Source organism: Gossypium hirsutum, chromosome A09, assembly GCF_007990345.1.
Source record: "Gossypium hirsutum isolate 1008001.06 chromosome A09, Gossypium_hirsutum_v2.1, whole genome shotgun sequence".
Lineage (NCBI taxonomy): Eukaryota > Viridiplantae > Streptophyta > Magnoliopsida > Malvales > Malvaceae > Gossypium > Gossypium hirsutum.
The window spans coordinates 80596747-80614178 of record NC_053432.1 but is presented as its reverse complement, the minus strand read 5'-3'; the positions used below and the strand labels follow the sequence as shown (position 1 = coordinate 80614178).

The following is a 17432-nucleotide window of genomic DNA, read 5'->3' as shown; positions in this document are numbered from 1 at the left end:
GATCCACTATACTAATCATTGAATCGCTAAAAAAAACTTAACAGTTTAGTGGCTTAACTGAAAACTTGCAAATAATTTAGTTACTTAAATGAAAACTTTTGAATAATTTAATGAAGAAATTATAACTTAAAAAAAAACTTACCCATTAATTAGTGGTTAATGATACATTTATGTTTAAAAATATCAAATTGAGAATTAAAAAAATTTAACTTAAAAAATGGAATCTTTTAATTACAACGAACAAATTTGGTTCCAAAGTATTTAAATAAAAAATTAAATTTTAATAAAAGTAGTACTAAAAAAATTTATAAATTGATTTAAACAGTTGAGTTATTAACTTTTTGTTTGGATTTTTATTTATTCAGTTTTATGTTTGTTATGGATCGTTTTTTTTCAAAAAAATTTAAAATTGTCATTGATTAGGTAATTGGTTGAGCCTTTGATTATGTTAAGGGTATTATTATTCTGTCATAAAACAGTGAGAATTTATTTTGTTAGAAATAAAATATATATTTTGATAATTATAATTTTTATTGACATAATTATTTTTCTACTAAAAGTATTTAAATAATTTTTTGTTATGTGCTTGGTTCGTGTTGCTCGAGTTTACACTTGACGTAATTTGAGGTACAATAATAGCAAAGAAAATCGTTCGATTGAAAGCTAGGAACGATATAAACCAATATCGCACAGAGCACAAATACTTTTCGAAAAAAATTTTATTACAATAAATATTACAAATCGACTTAATTTTTAAAAAATTTAAACTTAAGCTAAAATTATTTTATTAACCTAATTTTTCCAACACAATATAGTAAGTTACATTTATTATGGAAATCATTTGTATGCGGGAGAATCGAACCACAAACTTATCAGTATTAGAGACTTAATATCACTATTGCAAATGATAAAACTTGAGCCTTATTGAAGACCCATACATAAAAAATATGAAGGGTAAAACTCGAGTTTAGTACCCAGAGCTTATTTGTTGTGTATTAGACTTATTTATAAGTTGAATTAACTACCCAAGTTTAAAAGCCCGTCTAAAACTTGAGAAAACTTGAGAGATTCTATATAAAATTATTAGACCCAATAACTGGAATTGAGCAAAAAAATTAAACTTTTTAAAATATGAATTGAACTCAGTTTCCAGACCAACCTATTTCTTAAAGTTGTAAAATTTTTTTAATAATTGAGGGAGAGAATAAGAGTAATGGTTGCTTGAAATTAAACTCAATCTCTTATGCTTAAAACATAATGCTTTTGTTATTAAGCTAAAAAGTTGTTGAAAGTTGTAATATTTTATATTATGTAATTTCTAACATATAAAAATTAATTTTATAGTGGTTTATAATACAACTATAATCTAAACATAAAAATATTAAGATAAAAATATAAAATTTTAACAAATAAATTAAAAATAATATAAATATATATTTAAACATTTTAAACCCGGCTAAGTTACGCTTAAATATATATATTTTCAGAAAAATTTAAATATTTTCCATTTTTATCCCGATAAAATTTATTTATTAATTATCTGTTTCGACCAAATTTAAATATCAAAATTGGTAAAACAAAATGACAAAAATTTAATAATTCCATTCATTTTAGGGCTAGTTTGGCAATACTTTTGAAAAGTACTTTGAGAAATAAAATGTCCATTTTAGACATGTTATTATCAAGTAACAAATATACATTTAAATAATATTTAAATTAGTTAATATTATTATATTTTAGTAAGAATATAAAAAAATATATTATAATTTCTTGTTAATATTTTAATATATAAAATATAAATTTTAAATATTTTTAAGCAATAAATATTAATTATTTATAAAATTTAATTAGAGTATATAAACTATATTTTAAATATTTAAATATAACTATTAAATATTTGTAATTAGTATTTTAAAAAATATTTTTTTATTTTAATTAATAATTTTAACACATTTATAATTAAGTATCAAGAAAAAAAAGGAGAAATATTCTATTATTGAAGGCATGAAAAAATAATTAAATATTAAAAGAACTTTTAGGAGAGAAAAAACTAAAAATTTTAACTTTTTCGTTTTAGAAGTACTTTCTGAAAAATTAAAAATTTGTAACAACTAACAAAATCCAGAAGTAAAAAGCTCAACAACGACATTTGCCTAAAACAGGACCAAAAAAAAAGAAAAAAAAATTCCTACGCTTAAAAAAATAACTTTTTTCTTCCTTTCCCCGATCTGACCTGACCTCCCTCCTTTTCTTACTTGTTGTTTTCCGATTGGCATTTACTTTGTGAGTTAATGGTGGTGAGAATTTGGAGATAGAATTGTTAAATTGACGAGATTTGGACGGGGGGTTTTGTGGGGAATGGCGTTGGCTGAGGTATTGCCTAGTTCGCGGAAACAAGAGCATTTAGAAGCTGGGAAGCGCCGGGTACCTTTTCTTTTTTTTTCCTTTAGTGGTTTTTATTATTGATTCGGTGACTGAATTTGTTATTAATTAAAGTTTTATGTAATTTCTTAGTGGTAAGCAATCCATGTTTCAACGCTTTTTTGAATTTTAGGCATATCTGGTCCTTGATTTAGGATTTAAGTTTTCTAAACAGGACTGGAACTGAGTATATTTTGGTATTTTTCTGAAATGATCGGTGGCGTTTATGTTGTTTTGCAATGTTTTTAACGCTTACACGTTTGGGAAGTTTCACTGTTTTATGCATTAAAATATAATCTTTGCAATGTGTAAGGTTTACCATCGACGCTAATAAAGGAATAGGTCAAGGTTTTAGTTTTTCTTAATAAATTTGAAAGCTTATTTGTGTAATCACATTTGAATGGAGAGCAATGGTAGTGTTTGTATCCATGCCTGAAAGGGTGAAAAAAGCTTCATGTGACACTATACTAAAGTAAGAACGGCTTGCCTGGAACTTAAGAACAAATTCTGAAAGAACAGTATATCTCTGTTCCATGACTGATAGATTTGAGTTTAAAGTTGCTGGTTGCTGTTCCTCCCACGTAATGTATTCTCATTTCTAATTTTTGTTGGGTTGGACCAGTTCTGGTTGTTTAGAAATCTTCTTTTGATTTGTTCTGGTCACGCTTTTATGGGGGTTCTGGGTTACTAATTCATTAGAATTTCGTTTTTTTTTTTGCTAGTTAGGGCTCAAAAACTAAGAGAAATCCCTTTATACAGTTTTATCTTTTGCCTCTGAATGTTGCACATTGTTATGTTGTTTGATAAGTTAAATCCTCCATTCCTCCTAAATAATTCCTTTGGTTTATTAGATTTTTTATGATTATTAATCTGGATTTATGCCTACAATAAAAGATTCAGTTATATGATTCTGCATAAATGGGATTTTGAAATAACAAAGAATTCTAGAGTGCATGTACCATGTGTTGTTTTAACTCATACATCTTATCTTGCAGCTTGAAGAATTTCGTAAGAAAAAGGCTGCTGAAAGAGCCAAGAAGGCAGCTTCTACCACTCAATCTTACAATACTGATGTTAGCTTAAATGATAAACATCAATTAGAAACTGAACAAGTGAGAGCCATTAACTCAGATGGTGCCGGTACATCTGAGGGACCTAATCCTTCTTCCTTAAAAACAATTAACAACAACAACAAAACAACTGAAGTTTCCCGTGAAAATCAGCAAGTTTACTCGAACAATGCCTTTGAAGTCCCATCTTTTCTAGGCGGTGATTATAATTCATCTATTACAGAGATGCAGACACAAGAAAAAAGTCAAGAAAATGAGAAATACGGTGCTCCATGGAATGGTGGACCATTTTCTAATGATAGCCTACACACAAAACGTTTCAGTAATGACTTTCTAGAGCCCAAGTCAAAAGAAGATGATGGTTCTTTGAAGGTTTCTGCAGTTGTAACTCCTATTTCTGAAGATTTTGTTACAAAAAGATCTCAGCAGAATTCACTGCAAAATAAGGCCAGTGAAGGAAGCTTGCTAGGTATTAACCATGTGCTATCTTCTTTTCATGAAGGTAATCTTCAATTTGTGATTTTTTTTGTTTGAACATCCTTGATATATTTACTGACTAGAATTTCAATTTATCTTATCTTTGTTTCATGGTTTAATTGTAGATTCTATTCAATCAATCTTGGGTATAAGAGGGTCTATGATTTCTGATCCTGGAGAAAGAAATTTTAGTAGTTCATCCAGTGATTTTCCAAGTGTGCTTGGACCATCCACGCAAATATCTGGGTCTTCAGAGTTCAATTTTGATGCCAGAGGTTCCTCAAGTCACATGCCAGTACATTCAGTCACGGATGATACTATTTCTAGGAGATCTCGTCCATCTTTCCTTGATTCTCTTAATGTATCCAAAGCTTCTTCTGGGTCTCTTTTTCAACATGATAAAACTACAAACAATGCATTTGCATCCCATAGTTCACAATTTAACAGCTTCAACACCAAAGGATCATCCCTGTTTGAGAAACCATCAACAGAGATTGAAACTATGGGAACTTTCTCCAAGCTAGGGTTCCCTGAGTTTCCTGGTGCTAGGGAGTATCCTGGTCAATATTCGGTTCCTGTTTATAATGGTGACCTCTTGAGCCTGAATGTTGCTAATGAGAATGTCTCGGAGAAGAACCATGAGTTCTACTCAACCAAACACAATGAAGATTTTGCTGCTTTGGAGCAGGTACCGTATCTTTCTTGTTGAGTGTACTACAGATCCAGCTTTTCTGCACGGTTTGGCATTCCACTATGAATCTGCAATTTTCTACTAGTATACAGTTTTTATAGAATTTATAAGAGCCATGGAAGTTATCGTTTTCTATATCTTTATAAGGATTTAGGTATTTGTTAACTTCTGACAAGAAATACGTGACAAAAAGGTTTTTGGATCTCTAGAATGCAAAAGAAAAAAGGACTATGGTTTACCTGACTGATGTGCTTAATTATATGATTTCACTGTTGGAGGTATCAAATCTTGGTAGGAAGTGTAGAGCTTAGTTGAGGGATAAAGCTGAATATTTTTCAATTTATTGTTCCTTTATGGTGAAACAATGGATAACTGTATTTGCATACTTGTATGATCTCTGTCTTGTGTTTACCATCTTGTTGTGGGGGATGCATGTGCTGGATTAAGATTCTGCTAAGTTCGGGCAAGGAAGACTATAAGCTTGAGAAATTTCGTTATGATGCACTGTTTCAGATTTGAAGCATAAAGACATGTTGGCATCTTACGTGTGAATAAATATAGCAATAGTTGGTTGAAGCTTTTTAGAAAGCCATGGAAATGAAAACTTCCTTCTATGTTTCGAATTTTTAATATAGATGCATTTTTTTGTTGAAAATTATAATGTTTAATATGTTATTAATTGTGTTGGTTTTGTGTTTTGATGTTCTCGTGGATCTCCATTGTTTTGTCGGACTTTATCTATTTATTTATTCTTATTCTGCAGCATATTGAAGATTTGACTCAGGAAAAGTTTTCATTGCAACGAGCACTTGAGGCCACACGTACAATTGCAGAATCGTTGGCTGCTGAAAATTCATCCTTGACTGATAGTTGCAATCAACAGGTTTGTTTCCAAATATAATATTTTTATGGCATCACTATAATGTCATGGTAGTAGACAATTGTCTAATGCGCATACTTAGGCTGTGTGAATATATATAGTTATCTTGTCATTTACATAATTATTAACATATAAAATACTTTCAGTGTTATCATGTGTTGGGTTATCCTTGAATAACTTAAATCTGATTTTCTTTGCTTATTCTTTTAATCTTTTAACTTTCTATGCATGAAGGCTTCCTAGCAACCAGCATTATTGGGGTCAGGAAAATAGATGGTAAATTTCAAAATATTTCTGTGTGCTCATGAATGAGATCAAATATCTTGAAACAATAAAGATAATGACTCCAATTCTCTAGAAACTTTCTTCTGTTTGTCTGGAAGTTGTTTCTTTATTGCAGCTTATATTATGAAATTCTGAAAGGCACTCAATCTATTTTCATTGTCCCATTCACTATTCTGAACCTTTTTAAGAAGCCTTTGCTATCTGTTGACACATTTTTTTTCTCCCAGAGAAGTGTTGTCAACCAGCTAAAATCCGATATGGAGAAGTTGCAGGAAGAAATCAAGGCCCAACTGGTTAGTATCATGTTATATTTAGGGTACTTATGATCAGCTCAAGTTCTTCGTAAAATAATTGAATCTTGTGGGACTGCATATTGCTTGATTCATATCATATGGTTAGTCTAGGTGCGTTTATGGTTAGGCTAGGTGCGTTTGTGTGGTGTATTTCATATGTCCACTTATGCACATAGATTTCGGTCCTATTTCTTGCATCTTTCTTCATACCTGTTAACCAGAGAACTTGGTACAAAAAAAATCAAGTTTATGGGATTCACTCATCATTTTATGATATGTGCTACCACTCGCAAACTGCTTTTTCCCCCTTTAGCTGAGCTCAAACAGGTTTTTAAGGCTATGATTGCCCAAATACCAAATAAAGTTTAATGGTCTGCTTGGGCAGGGAGATTTCTGCTGAGAATTTGCGTTTTTGAGTGTAGGGAATATGAGATATACAGTTTTTATAGGAATTTATGACGGGCATTATTCCTAATTAGAGGAGGAAGAGAAGTAGCATTCTTTTGTTTGAAGATATATGTGTGTATATATATTTACTTTAGTCTATAAAAATGATCCAGAAAGGTGGAGATTTTTATGATGGCTGATAATATGATGGAAGTAAAAGCATTATATCATTGTTGGTGTTATTTTCACAGGGAAATAAGCAAAGCGTGCACTGGTAGTTTGATGTTGTAATCTTCTCATTAGGTGATGCAGTGTTGATAGTTCAATAAGTCCTTCGTTTGCAGTGGTTCTCTTTGGTAGCAAAAGAATGGTAAATAGGATGCAGCTCTGTTTTGTGCTGTTTTGTAAAATCCGGTGCTGTGTGTATGCTGATTTGCATTTTATCTTCTTGTGTTCTTTGTTTCATGATGTTTGCATGGGTGGAGGAGATTTATGTGTCACAAATATACAAACTTCTGGCATTTTATTTTGCGTATTCTTTTAATGTTTTCTTTCCTTGTCTAATGTTTAATATCTGCAGGCAGAACTTGAGTCTTTTAAAATGGAATTCACAAATGCACGATTGGAATGTAATGCTGCTGATGAACGTGCCAATATACTGGCTTCTGAAGTCATTGGTTTGGAGGAGAAGGTAATAAACTTTTTAATTGGTGTGAAGTTTTTCTTCCTTTTCTAATATCATTCTGTTCTCTATAAAACATCTGCCCCTCTAGTTAATAATGGTGAGAGATTGGGAAACTTCTGTGCATAATATGCGTGGCTGTAACATGCTAATATGTACTAAACATTAAAGGTGTAATTTAGGCATGTGATAAAAGGCTAGCACTTTTTCGTAGCAAGGATGAAAAGTGGAAAGATTAAATAGTTTGCCATCCTTACTACACAGAACCCAAAGGATTTTAAAGTTTTTATTTAACTCTCTCTCTCTCTCTCTCTCTCTCTCTCTCTCTTATATTTATATGGTTTTGATCTTGTTAATTTGCTTGTTTAGACCATATGACTAGCATTTGGATTATCTTCCATTGAATGTTTTTTTTTTTGTATAAAGTTATTTATGCTGGCATCTGCTTTTTTCTTTTTAGGCACTTAGATTAAGGTCAAATGAGCTAAAATTGGAGAGGCAATTGGAGAACACAGAGGCTGAAATTTCTTCTTTCAAGTATGCTGTAATTTTTCTTTACCAAAGGGCTTGTGATCTACATTTTCAGGATGAGTTGATTACTTGTTTCTTCAATTATATATGCCTTTTGCCATATGTGTTCAAAAGTAACTGCCTAGATTATAAAGCTCATACATAACTCCTTGGTGCAGAATTGAAGGTTACTTTTGTTGTGATTGGTAGAGAAACATTTATTATTGTTACTTATTACAACTAAAGAACCAGAAAGGAAGAAAAAGAATATGTGTGCCTGTGGGGTGGGAGATATTTAATTGTTAGTTATGTGCTTATTAAGTAGGTTTCCTGTGTGAAATGTTTAATGTTGTTTCCTTCCATTTGCTATATATTATCATGTTTAGACTTTCATTTGAATATGTTTTCATGTTGATTCTTCTAATAGTTATAGGACATCTTTTTCATTCTGAATTTTGCAGAAAGAAAGTGTCTAGCCTAGAGAAAGAGCGTCAGGATTTTCTATCAACCATTGAAGCACTTAAAGAAGGTAAGTACGCTAATAACCAGGCGTTTTAATGATAATAATATTTACTTTACATTTTAAGTTTCTCTCTCTCTATATTCTATAATAGCCATATGTTTGCTATATGTTTTCTCTTATTCATTTAACTCAGAGAAGAAGGTACTTCAGTCTAAGCTACGAAAAGCTTCTGGCAGTGGACAGTCTATTGATGTTATTAAGAATCCTGCTTCTAAGAAGGATATGTCAACTTCAACAGAAAATCTTGGTAATGGTGCTACTTTTCCAATTGCTATATCTTATTGTACCGAATCAAAATCCAGTCAATATGGCAGGCATACATATTATTGGTCAGTCATCAATTTCATGCTAGGCTGAGTTTCTCTTAATACTGATCTACCCTCACAAATCAAGAACACTTATTCATTGAGATGTAGAAACAAAAACCATACTTAAGGGGTCTAATTTTGACTTTGGTTCTCCGGATTTTTCTTTTTCTGTTATGTCTTAGATTGTGCTATGGTGTATGGATTTGTTTTTCTCTTCCATTCATGCCTTGATGCCTTTAAGTTTGAGGTCATTTATTGCTGATGTATTCAAAGCACAAGGGCAGCTTTTGAATATACCTATGAATGCCAAATTTGCATTGTTGGTTAATTTGTTCAAGGAACCAGATATTGACACACAATGTAGGATTTTGCAAATAGTCCTTTGTTTACTTATTGAGTCATGAAGAAACTCCCAAGGATAACTTTCAGATATTTATTGTATCAAAACATAGATAAAATCATAAATTCTTCATTGGAGAATTTGGTGTTGTGGAAGACTTGGAGTAATTTGTTACAATATGATGGATAAGTTACTTCAAGTCCATTATTTCTGTAATGTACTAGTGTTTGACACAAGTCAGATGCTCCAAGATATTCATGGATATAAGCATACTGTCCCATGTAGCCAGAAATATAAGGAGAAACTTAAAGAATACTGAAAGTACCCAGCAACATCCAATCTGAACTCAAGTTTTAAAGCAACAAATGAGAAGTCTGATGAGCAATTATAGTGGTTAAATGCTTTCTTAATGTTTCTTCGAGTTACGTGGCCCTTACATATTTTTTATTTTATTTACTGTACTTTTGCAGCAAGCATGGATCCTTCTTCTGATGATAGGAGAATGAACAACAGCAATGATGCCTCTGGTTTAAGCTTGCTGCATGATGATGAGCAGTTTGAAGCTTCTTCTGTCTATATCCCTCCTGATCAAACGAGAATGATTCAGAACATCAATTCTCTAATTTCAGAGGTAGCTCCTGTTATGTGATTCAAATATTCTTTTGGCCTTTTTTTGTTTTACTCCTTTGACAAATATGAAATTATGTTGTGGCCACTTTGCCTGTCATGATAATTGGATGGCCTTTCTTTATTGCAGTTAACATTGGAGAAAGAAGAACTGACACAAGCTTTGTCATCTGAGTTATCTCAAAGTTCAAAGCTGAAGGTAATTTACCTGAACTTGACATATTTGGAATTCAAGCTATTTGTATTAGTTCAATTTGGATCTTGTTGCTTGACATCTATAGGGATTTTCTAAAAGATAAAATTATTCAACTAGAAATTGAAGTGAAGAACATCTTTATTTAACAAGGTTCGTCCTAGAGCCAGCTAATTAGCCACCTGGGATTTTTAAGCATTATCATATTTAACGAGGATTCTCTAAAAACTATATTTCCTTTTATTATTTAGTCATTAGGTCATTTGAATTTCTAATGCGCAATTCATCATTTGCAAACTTTTTGAAGGACTCATTATATGTTGATTTTTTCTATATTTGAATTTTATATTCTTTTGAGTGATTGTTTATTTATTTATGTTATCCTTGCACTCTCATTAATGAATGAAGGAGTTGAACAACGAGTTGTCTAGGAAACTTGAAGCTCAAACTCAAAGATTAGAGCTTCTGACAGCTCGAAGTATGGCAAGTGAGCATATCCCAGCAAGACAACCCGAGTCTCAAATAATGCATGATAATACTCCATATGCCGACGAGGGTGATGAGGTACCATTTGTCTCTCTCCGTCTCTCTTTCATACCACGACATGATTGTGTATCATTTTTTGTTATTCCAACTTAAGCGGTTACTATAAATGCTTTTTGGTGTGAACTGTGCTTTAAGCTATCTTATGAGAAAGATTGAGCCTGCTGTATCATTGTCAATCCAACCAGTGCTGAAAATGGAGCACTGAAATGCTTTCTGGATAATAGAGCTTATATCATCTGACTAACTCTAATAGTATATTAATTTCTCTGTAGGTGGTGGAACGGGTGTTAGGATGGATTATGAAGCTCTTTCCTGGTGGGCCATCAAGACGGAGAACCAACAAGCATATTTCATAATGAATCCTGATATCATGGAAAGAAAGGACTACACTTTCACGAGGTCTAGTTCAGGTTTGCCTTCCCTGACTGTTGTTGATGTGAGGGAGGTTGTCACTTGTAAAATTTGAGTCATGTTATACAAACCCTTATTTTTTAATAGAAAGGAAAATGAGTTTATTGACCGACTATTACTTCTGTTGGCACCGTTGCTGTTACAAACTTTCGGAGGTTGTGGGTTTGAGCCTGTCTCAAGTGAGTATAATTAGTTGGGGGGTTGTGGATTAAAGGTAGATTAGGAATGCCGAAAAACAAATGAGTTTAACGAGTTAATGTTACCATTTATAGGAAAAAAAAACTAATGCTCAATTTTTTGAGAGAATTTTTTATCTTCACTTTTTTTTTTTTTATCTTTCGTATCAAACAAAATTTAGGAGCGCGTGAGTTTGAATCGAGCATTTCCTTATATTTGTGATAAATTTTTAAATTGGTAAAATATAGTTTGAATCAGTAAAATTAATTTTTTTTTGAATATTTTCTTTTAGAAAATTTTGTCATATGTAATGGGATATGAATTTTAAGTTCTTGAATTTATCTCTGTACTCTTTGAAAATTAGAATTTTAGTCTTTTGTACTTTTATTTTCATAAATTTTCCTTATATTTGTATCATACTAATTTTTTTTGTTAATTTTTTTAACCACATCACTATTAAGTAAATTTTTCTTTATATTTTAATTTCAAAATATTATACCAACAAATATTTTAAAAAAAATTAACCTATTAAAATCAAAGTAAAATAATTAAATTTTAAATATTCAAAAAGTACATAAAGTTATAATATATTTTAACCTATTAAAAATCATCATTCATCATCTAGTTTAAATAATAATTTTTATATTTTTGTTATGTTTTATTTAATATTTAAAACTTTTTAATGCAATTTTCCCTTCCAATTTAAAATGCATCAAGAAAACAAGTTCAATGCAATTGAACGATTTAATTTGTTTAACTGGTGGCTCCGACTGAATTAATAATTGAAGTTTTCCATCAGTTTGACATTAAATCCGTTTTCTTTTTAATCAATAATGTCAACTTTAAAAAAATTATTTTACTTGAATTGTTATTGCTATATTGGAAATTATATAAATACATAATATATAATACATAATAGATAATATTGTAAATATAATTTGAAAATTAAACACAAAGATACGATATAAGATGATTTCTTTATAATATTTGAAAAGATAATTATTTAATATATTAAAAATTATTAAGCATCTTTAATTGATATTTAAAAAAAAATTAAAAATAAAATGTTAGTTTTTGAAAAAAAATTTGCTTCATTTGTTTGATTTAAAACCGATTATTTTAATCTATATCAGATAATTTGTATGTCATTTTTTTTCAATTGTATAAATTATAAACACTAAGGTTTTAGATATTAATTTTTTTGACATAATGCCTAAAATTATTCACGCCCATTTGTGCTGGCAATAATACTAATATCAACCGAGTTAAGACTTAATATATACAAAAATAATACTACTTACGGTTATCATGTTAATCTTATTTTTGTCATGCTAATCATATTACTTGTATTTAAGCATGTTTATGATATTTATCAAACATATCATGCCCATGTCCAAAATTATAAGTCTAATATCTTCACCAGAAAAGTATGAGAAAGAAACATCAGTGCTTTTGCATTCTTATTTATAACTTTGTGTCTATAACGACTATTTAGAAAAAAAAATAAAAAAATAAAAGTAAATACTTATGCTAGTTGTTACTTTGTACAAGATGAAAATTTGGGAATTAAAAAACATCTTTGAAAAGCTCCACTACATTAATAATCAACTCTCTTCCTCTAGACCATTCAGTACCAAAAAGATGCTGAAGAGAAATGACCAAATTAACTACCTAAAGAACTCTAAGAATTACTTACATTTTGGGTAATGGATGTTACAAAGAAAGTATAACATTTGTAGTTAATGTGCGGCAGCACTGCCATGAAGTTGACCTTTTTCTTTTCTGTTCAACTCTAGATGACAAAAAAAATCAAAGAATGCAGTGAATGGAAAAATGTAACGATGGTAGAACCGGTACCTTAATCCTGTAAAAATTGGAAGGCTGGATCCGTCATAAGTTCTTCGGCGGGTCTTACTGATGCAAACTCTTTTACTTGATGGCAATTAGAAATGTCCTCCATTGTGAATGGAATGCTACATTCAGAAGGGATTAACCAATTAAGACAACAAACCATTATTAACCTTTGATATTGGAGGAACTACAAAGCTACTCTTCGTTTCTCTTTTTCTGACTGTCATACCTGATATCGTCCTCCAACAGGAAGGAGCTACCACCATCATCTTCGGTATCATCTGACATAAGTTCTTTCATGTGGGCAAGAACCTGTGCGAGTGAAGGTGGCATGTCATACCATACTAACAAAACAAGAAAAAAACGGTTCAGGATGAGAGAAATATCTACAATTTGACGATAACTTACATCTGGTGAAACACTTTGAGTGTTGTAGTTGTCATCCCTATAAAGCGTACATACCCTATAAAGTTGTTGAACACTCAAAGCCTGGTGAAAACAAACAATGTAAGAGAAAGAAGATACCATTCTAGTAACATTTCAGAGAAACAAAAAGATAAATTGTAAATGTCTTCGACTCATAGTTTCATGTGATAAGTTTAGGTTGTAACCTTGTCAATCATGTGGAAGACAACCTAATAGGTAACTCAAATGCTCTTTATCTCACATAGTTTTGAAATTCTGAAGAATTCCCAAAAAGAAAATTCGTTTTTCACCCTCGCCTTTATCATTTTTCCTTCCCGGAGGAACATGTTATTTGGATATATTAGATGTGTACCCCTTAATCATGGATTAGTCAGTTTTTGTTCACAAGATTGACGAGTCGAACTAGCTCTTTAAGGGAACTTTCATATTGATTCATTAAATGGAATGTTCTGTGAATCACATGCTGCACCATGCCCCATTATCAGGGGGATTGCAAGAAGAAAGGAAAAGAGACTTACACTACATAGGTCTTTTGATATTTCATCAAAGGATATTTTGGATTTCTGATTTATAACCTGACAAAACAAGACCAGGTTTTTCAAAATGGAGAAATAGAAAAAAATTATTAAACCATGAAATCAAGAGCAAGGCATTCACAATCCACAATCTGAACAAATTAAATACAAATATCATTGTCCTTCCAGCAGATAAGATAAAGAATGGCATAAGAGAAGCCCTTGGTAAGGAAATCAATTAAGGCTTTGTTTGTCTAGTGTGTGTTCTGGATCTGCTACAAAAGTAGGTGCACACATATATTTATATGATGCTGAAAAATCCTAAAGTAGTTGAATATGATAACTCGATACATATTTGATCAGGTCTTTTCGAAGTACTAAAAACAACTGCCAAATCTTAATAGCAAGATCATGCAAATGTGCAAGTCCATATGGTAGCATAGCTGTGACTGTATTACAGACAAAAATCTCTGACCATGAAAGCACTTCAGAATTCAAACTTAGCAGGTTAAGCAACTAATTCCACATTTTCACTCGAGTAAAATGAAATAGCCAAGCAGCAGTCGCCTCTTCTAAACAGCAGAATGCAAAGTCCTATAGTGGGTGCTTAAGGGTCTAATCTAGACTTAACAATGCTATAAATGAAACGGTTACATAACAGAAAAAAAAAACACTGAAAGAAATAACTAAAACAGGGTATGAAACAAAAACACAAATACATGAACATGTTAAAATCTATATACGAATTGCCAGGTCTAGTCCACTCCTATTCAGTTATACTGAACTCATTCTGGATTGGCGGGTATATGAGCAATGGTATCCCATCCTATATTACAGAAGGAAAGTTAAAAGATATTGACAGCTCTAGTTTTCTTTGCGGTCATACCAAACCTCGAAAATTTTGCCAAGCCTTAAAATTCAAGGACGGATAATGTTGAAGTTACTGACTTCTCTCTCTTTCCCTATCTTTCTCATTGTTTCTAGAGAAATATCAAGCTTATCATCATCTAAACTTATCATTATCCATAATTAAATAATAATGATATAATACAATGTATGCTGACTTAATAAACCGACATACAGAGCCTGTAAATAGGCTAAATCCTTTCCCATTTGTATGCGTGACTTAGAAAGCAATAATAATGAAGCAAATGCTTAATGTTTTGGTATTAAGCAAGGTTTATTTTTTATTTTTTAATTTAGTCCATTCCTTTTTATTGCTCTGAGTTATTTTATATTTGCTCCCTCAATTGCTTCTACAAATAATTGTTTTTAATTGCACAATGTACCAACCCTCACCTCTATTTTAACATTCAGATCAGTTTGAGGCCCGTTGACATCCTTATAAAGCCACAATTGCAACTACATATTACCAAGTCAAATTGGCATGTATGACCTTATCAAGGAAGGAAAAAAGCAGTCTCAACCAATTTCATGACCCCGTGGTGATTAATTATACCAGGCACACAAGCTTTGAAAAAGAAAAATGAAAGAAACATTGGATAAGAATGACAAAGGGCCCCTGCGTCAAACCACAGGAGTAAAGCAACATGACGCAACAAAATTCTAACCTACTAAGAAACAACTGAAGAAACATACCAAGAATCCAACAGCTTGCCTTGTGTGTTTGAGTTCATCCCATGATGGGCCTACATACTGTAATTAAACAACAAGCAACTCTTAATTCAAATTTATTAGATGCAATAAGGTGCCACAACTAATAAGCAGACAAAAAAACTCCCGTTGAATGCATGTTCAAGCTTCAAATAGTGTTTCCTTAACAAAAAACCTTCTTCAAACAATGTGAAAATGACACCTTTGACATTCATCAGTGGGAACTAAAGAAATTACCTCAACGTCTGCTTCGGCACACCATAGTTCCAATTCAGCTAAGCCAGATTTCACATACTCCCCGTTGCTAAATGTGCAGCATTCTCGACGGAGAAGAAGGCTGTAGCAGAATATATTAACATCACATATTTTGGAATTTATTCCTATTATATTATCTGGAGTAACGGGCAAAAACATATGAAACAATTATTTACCTATTAAAGAGCTGTACATTAATATATGCAAACGTTTGAGTGAAAATATTCTGAACAAGTATTGGAGGCACCTGAAAATAAAAAAGTCATAACCATAAGTTCCATGGCTCATAAAAAAAAGGAACGGAAAGAGTCCACTTTAATATCATCAGAGTTGCAAATTTATACAAAATTGTCTTTCAATGTGCCCATCATCTTGTTCAGACACTCAATAATGCTCTGCCAGAGACCAGCTGGAGAATGATAGCCTTGTAACCCTTCACACTTTTGAAAAGCAGCTCCTTTTGATATCCTAGGTACCTGCCATATAGGCTGATGCATTAGCGACATAAAGAAATTGCAATTCCAATATAAAACTAGTTGCTACCATGCATATAAGCCAGCATAGGAAGTAATAAAATATGGCATTGTATCATCATTTTAACACAACTTTAAAAGAAACAGCAGAAAACTAAAGCTCATGTGAGAATAATCCTAAACTATTGCACAACACACAAATGCATACCACTTACACAGCAATTCAAACTACTTATACGGAACATAATATCATCAGGTAGAACCTAAACATGTTAAAAGAAAAAAAAAAGTAAAATAAGCTTAACAAGAAGAAGTGTCTCTCTCTAATAAAATTAATAATGAATTAACTTTCCCATGCTCAAACCATAAATCATTCACTTTGAGTATTTCAAACCAAGTAGGCAGCAAAAAAGTAAATTGCAGAGAAGTCAAAGGAGAGGAACTTGTGATAGTTGCACATGTATAGAGAAACCTAAAACAAAACATATGAATTTTTAGAAGAATAATTTAATGTGTAGAAACAGGAAATAGGCTGAAATATTGAATTACAAACTGAAAGCAAGATGAATTTAAGACTTATAACATGCAATGTTGAAATTAACACTTGGAAATAAATTTCAGTTGATGATACAACAAAGTACATGCTCTACATGTTCAAATGAAGCAGCACGGAAAACCTCTATTGTGCAAGGCATTATAGAAGCTAGGGAGATGATTTAAAAATAAGAATTAGAAAAACCACAGTGCTCTCTCCTGTATATAGCAACTAAATGATCTCAAAAGTTAAAAGAATGTCACTGGAAAGACTCAGTGATCCAAATGCAAGGCTCCTTGTACCTGAATGCAACCAGATATAAGTGGTGACAGGTTCTTTTTCAAGTTGTCTCTAATGATTCCATATATCTTTTCCACATAAGCTGAGAGCTGCTGCTTAAAAAGAAGAGCTGGATACTTGGCCTCAACCTGGCTCAGTACTCCAGCTTGAAGATTGGCAGAAGATGAACGGAAACTCTGAGAAAGAACAACATCATATCACATAATTTTCCTTCATAAGTTCTAGAATCATTCAACAAAACTGATAATGATCATATGACGAGATTTTAGATAAAGAACAAATGTATTGTTCTTTCCTTCTTTTTATGGCATACGTTAAAGAAGATTTCAGAGACATCTAAATCAGGACCATTCATGCAAACAATTTAAAGAAACCGTAAATGAAATATCTCAATACTTTGGTCATCCTTGCAAAGAATGATGCTCCAGCAGGTGGTTTCTGCATTGAACCAGAGGCTTTCAGACTACGTTGAAGCAAAAACAACAATGAAGATGTGTTTGACAGCCAATAAGCCATGTGATCATTGTTGTCCTGATCCTGCAAAACATCAGCACAGATCGTGAATATTATATTTGATTTTTCCCCTCATCTTTTTGGTTTCTTAAACCTGCTCAATCAGAAAAACATGGTTTAAGAATCAGT

At 31.7% G+C, this 17432-nt stretch overlaps 2 protein-coding genes across 2 annotated transcripts in view; one reads left to right on the top strand and one right to left on the bottom strand.

The window, feature by feature from the left end:
• Positions 1-2137: 2137 nt before the first annotated feature.
• LOC107935208 (protein BLISTER) lies at positions 2138-10759 on the top strand. Its single transcript, XM_016867773.2, has 13 exons — positions 2138-2424; positions 3417-3993; positions 4094-4656; positions 5423-5542; positions 6052-6117; positions 7085-7195; positions 7647-7723; positions 8158-8225; positions 8353-8466; positions 9338-9498; positions 9625-9693; positions 10096-10251; positions 10506-10759. The coding sequence occupies exons 1-13, from the start codon at positions 2359-2361 to the stop codon at positions 10587-10589; spliced, it is 2232 nt and encodes a 743-aa protein (XP_016723262.2). The 5' UTR covers positions 2138-2358; the 3' UTR covers positions 10590-10759.
• A 1845-nt stretch (positions 10760-12604) lies between these two features.
• LOC107935174 (myosin-8) overlaps positions 12605-17432 on the bottom strand; it is a 24444-nt gene continuing 19616 nt past the window's right edge. Inside the window, 10 exon segments of the mRNA XM_041077089.1 lie at positions 12605-12794; positions 12902-12984; positions 13081-13161; positions 13617-13673; positions 15213-15269; positions 15465-15564; positions 15659-15729; positions 15827-15958; positions 16793-16966; positions 17187-17327. Coding sequence (XP_040933023.1) covers positions 12680-12794; positions 12902-12984; positions 13081-13161; positions 13617-13673; positions 15213-15269; positions 15465-15564; positions 15659-15729; positions 15827-15958; positions 16793-16966; positions 17187-17327 — 1011 coding nt within the window. The 3' untranslated portion in view covers positions 12605-12679.